Source organism: Mustela nivalis (assembly GCF_964662115.1).
Source record: "Mustela nivalis genome assembly, chromosome: 13".
Classification (NCBI taxonomy): Eukaryota; Metazoa; Chordata; class Mammalia; order Carnivora; family Mustelidae; genus Mustela; species Mustela nivalis.
This window is the reverse complement of record NC_139032.1, coordinates 34203446-34213945: the sequence shown is the minus strand read 5'-3', so window position 1 is coordinate 34213945 and position 10500 is coordinate 34203446. Positions and strand designations below refer to the sequence as shown.

Genomic DNA, 10500 nt, shown 5'->3' with positions numbered 1-10500 from the left:
TAAAGGAAATTTCCAACTTTGAATGTTTCCTGGTCTTGAGCTTCCAGGGAAGCTATACTTGGTTCATTTTGCACGGACGATATGTATAGGTGGCATATAAAAACTTTGCATTGACACAGGGATTGGTTTCAACTATGGCAATGCCACTGTAAAGTTTTATTATTTATTGGGAAACTAATATCTCATTGGTTTGGGAAGATTAAATGGTATACTGCAGATAATTGCTTTAGCATATACTTAGGCACATATAAAACTTAGCTGAGTTACACCCCTCCAGACAGGTCAAAAACGTGCTCAAGGTCTCACTTTTTATGCTAGGAAAGAAACTTAGCAACCCAGATTCCTCTAAGAACACTAAGAATTGAGACATTTAGGGGACTGGCTGAATCATAATCCTGAAAGTGATTGCAGCCAGATGTAGGGATACTCGGCCTGCAGTGTCTATCAGGCCCACCACCATCTTTTTCCGTTGGAGGCAGGCTGGAACTACATTTCCCAGAGACCCTCAAGCTGCTTCCGGTGCAGCGCACCGGGGCTCTGCTTTCCGGCTGTATCTTTTACGTCAGTTCTTCCAAAGAACTCCCACAGTAGAGGCCGAGCGTCTGAACATGGGTTCTTTAGTGACTAAGCCTCTGGAGCCAATTAAGGTCGCTGCGCCTCCTAAGGCCACCAGCTCCGTCGAGCCCGCGCCCCTCGCTGCACCTGGAGCGCCGACCTCTCCAGCGGAAGCCCCTGTATTTAATAACTGCTGGAGCTGTCGCGTGCTTTCAGGGGCGGGGCTGATAGGGGCGGGCGGGTACGTCTACTGGGTGGCGCGGAAGCCCATGAAGCTGGGATACCCCCCGGGCCCAGGGACTATTACGCAGATGGTCATCGGCATCAGTGAGAGTCGGGGCAATGCGGTGCCTTTGGGCAGTGGGAGAGGGAGGGGCGGGTGGCAGCCGCGTGGGCGGGTTGCGGACTGGTCACGTGGCGGAGGTACGCCAACCGAGAAGCAGGGGCGGGGAGGAAGTTGTTGGGAAGCTGCTCTCGTTTAAGACCGATGAATCACAGTATTGAGAACTCTTACTAGCTTCACTCTTTTTAATCCTAACAATAGTTATTAAAGATAGGTACGATCATAGCCATACTTTTATCACCGCTGAGCACACTAAGGCTTAAAGACTAAGAAATACTGTGTTCAAGGTCAGATAATCAGGATGTGGTACAGCGAGCACCAGACCCAATTTTTTTTCCTCCCCCCTCCAGATCCTGGAGAAAGTCTGAGTGAGGGTACATGATTTTGGTTTAAGAAATAGGGCTTTGAAGTCTCATTTTAGACATGAATTGTGAGCCCACATTCTGTGTGTACCACAGGTAAAGTGGCCCACAGTCCTTATCTGTACAATAATAATTTATTATTATTATAAATGATTGTTAAACTGTCTTACAGTAAAATGCAGTCATTCTTTTTACTCTTCAAGCCAGTTGAATGGGTTTTCAGATCCCTTACTTCTTAATTAGATTTCCCAAATCAATTCTCCTTAAGAAACTCTTGCTTGGGGAGGTAGCCGATTTTTTTTTCCCTCTTAACTTTCTTTTCCTTTTCTGAGTTTCACTCTTGAGAGAAATGTAATGGCAGTGTATCTTGGAGTGTTGTGAGAATTAAATAAGATGGCATTTACAGAAGCACCTAGTAAACTGAGGTGTAACGTGCATGTAAGGTACAGTTTGTTTTTGTTTTCTTTTTCTTTCTTAGGCATTGCTTGTTGGGGTGTAGTCATCCTTTCAGACCCCAAAGGAAAGGCCTTCCGTGTTGATTGAAAGTACTACCAGTGAATTTCTCATCTGTCCATGTCCCAGGACACCAGAACAAGCATGGGACTTAGGGATATACTGGACAAATGGACATTGACAGACTTTATTCCTGAGGATACCACAAGACTGAAGAAAGGAGGAAATGATAAACCAAGTTGGAAAATGAACTAAACTATTATTTTAAATAGTTCTCTTTACTTTTTCTGTAATTGGGTCAATGCCTGTTAATAATCGAACACTGGATTGGCATCATGCAATGTGCAGAAGTACATAAAACTTTTTTATCTGTGTACTGCTCATAATTTTTTCATTGGTGGTAAGTGAAACTTTAAAAATAGTCCTGGTGGTTTGTCCAGGGTCATTCAGCAAGTCCTTGGTGCATCTAGGATTGTTCAGTTCTCGTTCTAGTCTTTCAGAACTAGGATGATTTCAAACAGGCAAGAATTACCTTTATGAAACAAAAATGAGTAAGTAATTAAAAGTACCAAAAAATTTGAAAGAAATTCACATTTATCATTAAAAACAATAACATTTGGTTCTTTGTCTACAACTGCTGGAAGTGATTCTGTGATGAAATTGACATGCATTTGAGATAATGACTTAAAATTTGACAGTTCATTTCTGTGCTTCTTACCAGTCTTTTTCACTTCTGATATATACCCCAGCTTTTCCATAAAATTATACTTAATAGTTTTTCAGAGCAGAAAGATAGTTAAGTTCAGCTGCCAATCACAGTGTGTAAGTTTTCAAAGATTGGTTGAGCAAATCCCATCAGACCTGTTGCTCTCTAGTATGTAGAAGTGCCTGGATCTAATGCAGAGTGACTATTCCCAACATTTTCTTAGGTTAAAACAAAGTACATGAATCTAACTTTTGGTCTTGGATTGACCTAATGGGTAAATATAAAAAGTCTTTATCCTTAATATAATTTTAATATATCAGAATTTGTACTAGTGTGTAAGCAAATAAGAGCCTTTTCCAAATATACTTGTCTGTTCACTAGAATATTGCCAACATATATTTGGTTCTTCCCAACCTGGGGCTGTTTAACTAGGTTTGAGTAAAATAATTCTTTACTATGTCTATGGGAAGTTAAGTGGGAATAACACCCTCCCCACCCCCAAAAAATAACGCTTGTTATGTTAAATTTGAAACTAACAGCTTTCTTTCTTTTTCTTTTTTTTTAAACTTTGGAAAAGTTGCTTTGACTTCTGCAAGTGCAAAGTCAGAAATCTAGTTTGTTTTGGAGATTTAGTTTCATCTTCAGAGACAAAAGGGATATGCCACTTTAGTCCTGCAGTACGGGAAGTACACACAGTACTCCTATTATCTTCCCTTTTGTTGTGGTTGAAGTGGGGTGAGTAGGGTAAATAGGCTCAAAAATCAGTGGATTATTACTCACTAATGTAAGAACACCTTTTTAATTATGGTTCATGGGCTTCAGAATCTCTTTATCGTATGGAAATAAATTTGCAAAGGCTCATAATTACTTCTAGCAAAGGAGAGGGGATAAAGTACAAATAAGGGTAATTTAAAATGACCTTACAGTTCTCCTTAAAACACAAACCAGAATGTGAACATATATGTGGACACTAACAATGTGCATGATGTCCAAGGTATCTATTAACTAAACGTCTACATAGTACAGACTTAAGTATCGCAATGCAAGAAATTATTACACTGGGGCACTTAAGTGGCTCAGTTGGTTAAGTGGCCAACTCTTGATTTTGGCTCAGGTCATGATCCTCAGGATCACTAGCCCTGAGACTTGAGATTCTTTCCCTTTCCCCTTTCCCCAGCTCACACATGCTCTCATTCTCTAAATAAATAAAATCTTCAAAACAAAAGAAAATCATTGCAACATCTCTTGGTCCCTTTTTTTTTTTTCCTTTCCTTCTTTTTTAGGTTTTATTCATTCATGAGATAGTGTGAGAATGAGAGCGGGGAGAGGAAGAAGCAGACTCCCTCCTGAGCAGGGATCCTGATGTGGGGCTCAATCCTGGGACCTCAGGATCATGACCTGAGCCAAAGGCAGATGCTTAACCAATTGAGCCAGCCAGGTGCCCTCTTGTTCCTTTTGTGTATTGCATTAACTAGCCTGGAATCCTGTGACCAGCTACTACCAGTATGTCTTGAACATATGAAAGGACCCAAATAGAGATTGAGCCTCAGGATCTTGCTATATGTTAGGAAGGAGAGGTGAGGGGTCTCTCTTCCCAAGCCAGTTGTTGAGACTGTTATTGCTGGGAGCACTGCAGTGTTCCAAGTCCAGATCAATCTAAAAAGTTACAGAGTTTCACCTGACTGAGACCAATTCTAGAGACCATACTTACAGGTTAAGCATCTCAGTGGTGATATGCACTTCAGCCTCAGCATTTGCCCCTTGTTCCTTTTTATTAGTGGCTTCTCAGCATGGTTGTGTCTGAATTAGGGGCCTCTTGAATGAAGCCAGCTGATTGGGTAACAAAATAAATTGCTCCTAAATTAAATATATGTTCAGGGCAAGCGTATGTTCAAGTACCCCCCCCCCGCAAACCAGCCTTGGCCTCAACTGATTTATTGCCGGGACTACATTGATCAAACCAACACTTCTCAAATCTTGCTCAGGAATAGTAAGCAATTTTGAGTCGAAAAGCCACTTTTATTTTCAATGGCAAATAAATCCTTGCCTTCACCCAATGGTTATATAGTTGTTAGGGGCACAGAGTCAGAGGTGAAAGACATAATTACACATCATTTATAAGTATCCTAAGACTATGGCGAGGAAATATGTCACTCTTCTAAATTGGCCTTTCAGATACTCAGCAACATGTTCATTTGTAGGAGTGTAGAGAAATAACCCAAAGGGCAAATGTTAAGCAGCAATGCTGCTAAAAATCACTGCCCAGTCTTGTGACTGAAATTGCATGTGCTTCGGCAATGTGGTAGGCAAGATTGTTAAGATGGACTAGAAACGTGGTGTACACACACTTTCTCCCAGTTACTCAAATACCATTCTAGGTGCTGCTCTGAGGGAAATTTGTAGATGTAATTAAGGTCCCACATCAGCTGATCTTAAGACAGGGAGGTTATCTGGATGGGCTAATCACATAAGCTCATCAAATCTTGTTCTAGAGGTCAGAGATGGGAGAAGTTAGAGATTAGAAGCAAGAAGAAGATTCAGTGTAAGGCCAAGATACTGCAGGACTAGAAGAAAGCAAACATCCCTGTGAGCTGCCGCTGGGGGCCATGTGACTAGGAAGTGCAGGCCTCCTGGAGCTGTTGAGAGTGATAGCTACAAAGGAAACTGCGACCTCAGTTCTACAACTACAAGGAAATAAATGCTTCCAACAACTGTAAGCTGGGAAGAAGGTCTTATGAGACCAAAGAACAGACCCAACACCACCTTGGTTTCAACCCAAGGAGACTCCAAGCAGAGTATCTGGTCAAGTGTGAGATTGTGAAATAATACATTTGTTTCATTTAAAGTCTCCAGGTTTGTGGCAATTTATTACACAGCAATAAAAAACAAATACAATGAGTCAGGTGTGTTTTATGGTATCATAGTCATAGTAGATGGAATGCCAGACCAAATATGCACCCCCTATTCTGGATATTCAGGAATTAGCAAAAAAAATTCATCTAATAGCATTTGTCTTTACAATTACTGTCTTTACTTGTTCTTTTACTGGCAGCTTTCTTGGATAGTTTTTTCTTCTGTTTTCTAGCTAAATTGTTCCAAATTGTTCCACTGTTGAATACACATAGGCACGCAAGTGCGCGCGCGCGCGCGCGCACACACACACACACACACACACACACACAATTACAGCACCCTTTTTATGTGCCAAGCGTTATGCTAAGTGCTTTGTAGGAATTGTTAAATACTCACAGCAAGCCCTGTTTTACAGTTGAGCTAACCAAGGCCTGGAGCAGGTAAGAAATTTCCCAAAGCCTCAGGAAACGAAGCAGTAGCGTCTTGGTGAAGAGCCTGAACTGGGAACTGGGGATTCATGTTGTTATAATTACTTTCTTAGCATTCATTCTCAAAATGTTCAGATGTCAAAACTGGAAATTTTGAACTCTGATTTTCCATTTTTAACTTGGTTATCTCTTAGTTTAACATGGATCATTAATTTAGTTTCCTCTTTATAATTGAAATTCCATCACTTGTCACTCTGACAGCAATTTGAATATTAATCCAGGACAAGAAATTCACATCTCCCTGAGCAGGCTCATACATTTCCATGACTTTACCCTAATCTCTCTCCTGACTTTGGACGATTCTCCCTAACTTCACACTCTATTCTCCAGCCACAGTAGGGCATCGACTTGCCTGTCTACAGACACCAGCATCCCAACTCGACCCAGATGAATTTACTTCACCCCAACCTACTACTCCTATTTGCTATCTCTGTTCATGGCATTTCCACTTCATCAGCTGACCATGCTAGAAACTATAGAATAATGTATGGCTCTGTCATTCTTCACCTCTGATCTGTTAGCAAGTCCTCCTTATTTAAACCATTTAATGCTCTTCCCTGGGCATTCCCATTGCTATTGTTTTGGATGCCTTATCATCATTCCTAATGTAGATTACTAGAATAGATTCTTAATTTATACTTGTTTCCAGGAAACCCCTCTCACCCTCCCTCACACACTAGTCAGAGTAACTTTAAAGCACATCCCACCTAAAAACCTTTCAGTATCCCTGCTGCACACAAGGGGAATTCCATCCAGACTCCTTCCCAGGAGAAGGAATGCCCTTCATTAGTTCACTTTCCATATCTTTCCACCTTCATCTTCTACTCCTTGACTTGTTCCGGCCCATGTTCCTGCCACTCTCATTTAGCCAACTCTTCCTAAAGATGTCACTCTCCATGCCTTTGCACCTTCTGTTCCTTCAACTGAAAAGGATATCCTTTTGTCTCTGATCCATTTGGAAAAATCCCACTTGCCCTTCCAAGCCCAGCCCAAATGTCACCTCTCCCGCAAAGCCATCCCTGAAAAGTCTTTTTGTCGTTATTTTCAGGACAGTGCAACCATTATACTTTGTATAAACTTCTAACACTACAATTAAAAGTTTGCTCAGTAATTATTTATGCATCTGTCCCTCCCCACTGTGAACTCAAAAAGAGGATTGAACTTTGTCATCTTCACATTTCTGGTCTCCAGCACCAAACATTGTCAGGTACGTGGTTCATATACAGTAAATATTGATTAATAAAAAAGGATTGAGGGGCGCCTGGGTGGCTCAGTGGGTTAAAGCGCTGCCTTCGGTTCAGGTCATAATCCCAGGGTCCTGAGATTGAGCCCCACATCGAGCTCTCTGCTCAGCAGTGAACCTGCTTCTCCCTCTCTCTCTGCCTGCCTCTCTGCCAGCTTCTGATCTCTTGCCTGTCAAATAAATAAAATTTAAATAATAATAAAAAAAATTAAAAAGGGTTGAAAAAACTAATGAGGAAGAAAAGGGCAATGTTTGTTCCATTTGACAACTTCAGTATATCTCAGGTATGATTCCAGACCCAGCAGCATGAGTGTCACCCATGATCTCGTTAGAAATGCACATTCTTAGCCCTGTGCCAGATCTACCACTCAATCAGAAACCCTGGGGGTGGATTCCCAATCTATATTTTAACAAGCCCTCAGGCTGATTCAAATGAATGTTAAATTTGAGAACTCCTGGTGTATTTGAACCTAACCGATGTGTACAGCAGATCTCAGATGTAATGAAAACAAACAAAACATCTAATGGAAGCCATGAGACCCAGGTTCTAATGTCAGTTCTGCCACCAGCTCCTAATTAGCTCTTGAGCAAGCCACTTAAACTTTTAGAACATGTTTCCCGCTGTGAAGGCAGAAGACTAGGCAATCTCTAAATTCCTTTTCCATCATGAAGTTTCTCTCTTTGTGTGGAAGAGATATACTCTCTGATGCTAAAGGACAGAGATGGCAGTAGAGAACAGAGAAAACTGAAATAGCACTCTCTGCCGTGATGGTGTGAGCCTGCCACAGAAGCTCAGACCTTTGGTCCTTCACTCTCTAGTAATCTGAAGCAGCAAACGCTTCATGCTTCGCAGGAATTTAGTAGTCCCTCACCTCAAGTAATGCACCAGCCAACCAAACAATTCTACAGGGAGGAACAGGGTGTTTTCTGACCCTCTTATGATCAATCAGATCATTCTTGGAAGCATGACACATGTTTTACCCTCTCCTCTTGTGTGTAAGTGCTCAGACATTCAAAATATGGGAAATCAGGAAGAGTTGGGATTGGTCGTGGTGTGGTAGTATATGTGTGTGTGGTCTCTATTTCCCATGAACCCAAATAGGAAAATCCCTCCTTCAGTTTCACTCTGCATAATACTGGTTTAGTGAGGTGAATTAAATTAAACATGTTATGTTATCCAGGCTGTGTCTAGAATAACAATAAGCCTCAGCAAAGGAAAATATTCTGTCAGTGAGTGGGCAAAGCAGACCAATAAAAAATGCATATTCTGCCCCGTAGAGGCCAGAGACCAGAGGTACCAGATTTTATATATATATATATATATATATATTTGATATTGTTTAAAGAAATACATATTTCATAAATGTCATATATATGTATTTATTGTTTAAAGAAATATATATTCATAAATATATATTATATCTATTTGACTATTATATATTAATTATTAAAAGGAATATATTTTATAAATATGTATCTCTCATACATATATGAGAGATACATATTACATACACAGTATGTACATATTACATACACAGTAAGTCCAACAAGTGATTTTATCACTCTAATGGCCAACTATAAAAATAGTCCTTTAGGCCTGGGACCTTAAACCAGTACTGGTGAAAATGCTAGATATCAAAAACGTTTCAATAACTAGAAGAAATATGTCTTCATTTCCTTGAGCGGTATTATCATTTTCAGGTACCTCAGATACATTAGATTAAGATTCAGTCCAATATGCATTTCTTAGTCTTTGTTATATGCCAGAAACTCTGCGTGGTGTGTTAGGAATATTACAGGGTTCCTGTTCCTAGAAGTTGAGTCTAGTGGGAGAGACAGACACTTTAAAAAGTGATTATTATATAAGTGAGGATTATACACTGGGTACATGGGAGCAAGACAGAAGGATATTTTAGATCTTACTAAAGATATACAGAAATCAAGTCTGATATCTTACCTGGAGCAAAGCCCAATCAAGAGTCAGACCTATTCTGGATCACCAGGAGGATGAATAAAGCAGACACATGTCAGGAGGAAGGACTACGAACACTCCTATCTAGGCATGTCATCGACATCTACTCTAAGGGGAAATTCTCAGAGTTCCTTGACTTGGGGTTGCTTTGAGCAGCATGCTGTGCAGCCGTGCTTAGAACTGTGTGACAGGGAACTGCAAAATGCCTGTCAAAACCCTTGACAAGTGAAAGACAGGCAAACTAGGGAGGAAGCTTTATCTCCCTCCTCACCAGCCTGTGAACACCTGTTACTAATCGAGGAAGCTGAGACACACATTTGGCACATGTTGGCAGCACCATCAGAGTCAGCCCCTCCTCACAATTGAGTGAAAACGTGATCCTTTTTCTGTGGGTTCTGCTGCACAAAACCCAAGTTCCCTTTGCTGTATAGTTATCAGAAATGAGAGCAAGAGATGATAAAACTCAAGCTGGTTTTACCATGGCTGAATATGGGCTGGCCAAAAATTTTGGCAGCATTCTTTCTGAGAAAAGTCACGCTAACACCATTTGCAAGGAGTTTTTCAATTGACAAACACCTTAATGAATTTATACAGTTGGCTCTATAACAACCTGAGAGAATGGGTACACCATCTCCTATAGTCCCCATTTTATAGAAAAAGAAATGAGGGTGGCTTCAGACGTGTGAGGGACTGTACAATCACCAGTAAGAAGCAGATTTGATCGTGTGAGTACAGGTCTTTGGCATGTTTGCTGGACATTGGTTCTCAAAGAATTCAGAAAGATGTGTCTACTTGAATTCTAGCCTTCTGGGTAGAAAGTAGTTCAGGTTGCATCTTTCAAAGCAACAGAAATTCAATCGTCTCCCTCAAAGTGCATTAACTGTTTTTGGAAGCCTTGAGGCTCACAAGGACTGGAAAGATGACAGCAGAAGGTGTGCTGTTAGCCAGTTGGGAGCCGTCTGCCCCTTATACAAGCTTATGAAATGTGAAAAGTCATTCTGACCAAGTTTTGTGAGGACTGAATACTTCATGAACATGATGCACCAGACAGTCAATGAAGATCAGTATCTTAGTTTTATAAAATACAAATAATATATGACTATTCCGCTTGCCTGCTTATTGAGGACTCTGGGTCTGGATGTAGGGAAGAGACTTCTCCCCTAGTGTTTGTGAAATTGAGTGTTTTTGGTCATATCATGGATTACAGACAGATGCCAGAAAGGCAGAATTTAAAAGCAAAACAAAACAAAACTTGATAACCTGCACATTGCACAAGGCATATTTGTACTTGCAATTTGGCTCAGTTCATTCCAATTTTTTTTTTTTTTTTTACTTTAGAGTGTTTCATTTAATTAGAAATGTAATTTAAAATAAACAGCAAATTAAAAATAAAAAAAAAGAAAAATGACAAATTCTCTCCAGAAAAAGTTCTTTTCAGAGAGGGCTCTAGAGTTGGCTCTACAAAATATCAGCTGCTGGTTTGTTTTATTATTACTTGGTTTAAATATATCCATGGCTGAGGGGG

General features: G+C 40.5%; 1 protein-coding gene across 1 annotated transcript; it reads left to right on the top strand.

Moving 5' to 3' along the window:
• Positions 1 to 524: 524 nt before the first annotated feature.
• Positions 525 to 2087, top strand: DMAC1 (distal membrane arm assembly component 1). The gene is made up of 2 exons (XM_082696610.1): positions 525 to 882; positions 1739 to 2087. The coding sequence occupies exons 1-2, from the start codon at positions 609 to 611 to the stop codon at positions 1801 to 1803; spliced, it is 339 nt and encodes a 112-aa protein (XP_082552736.1). The 5' UTR covers positions 525 to 608; the 3' UTR covers positions 1804 to 2087.
• Positions 2088 to 10500: the final 8413 nt, after the last annotated feature.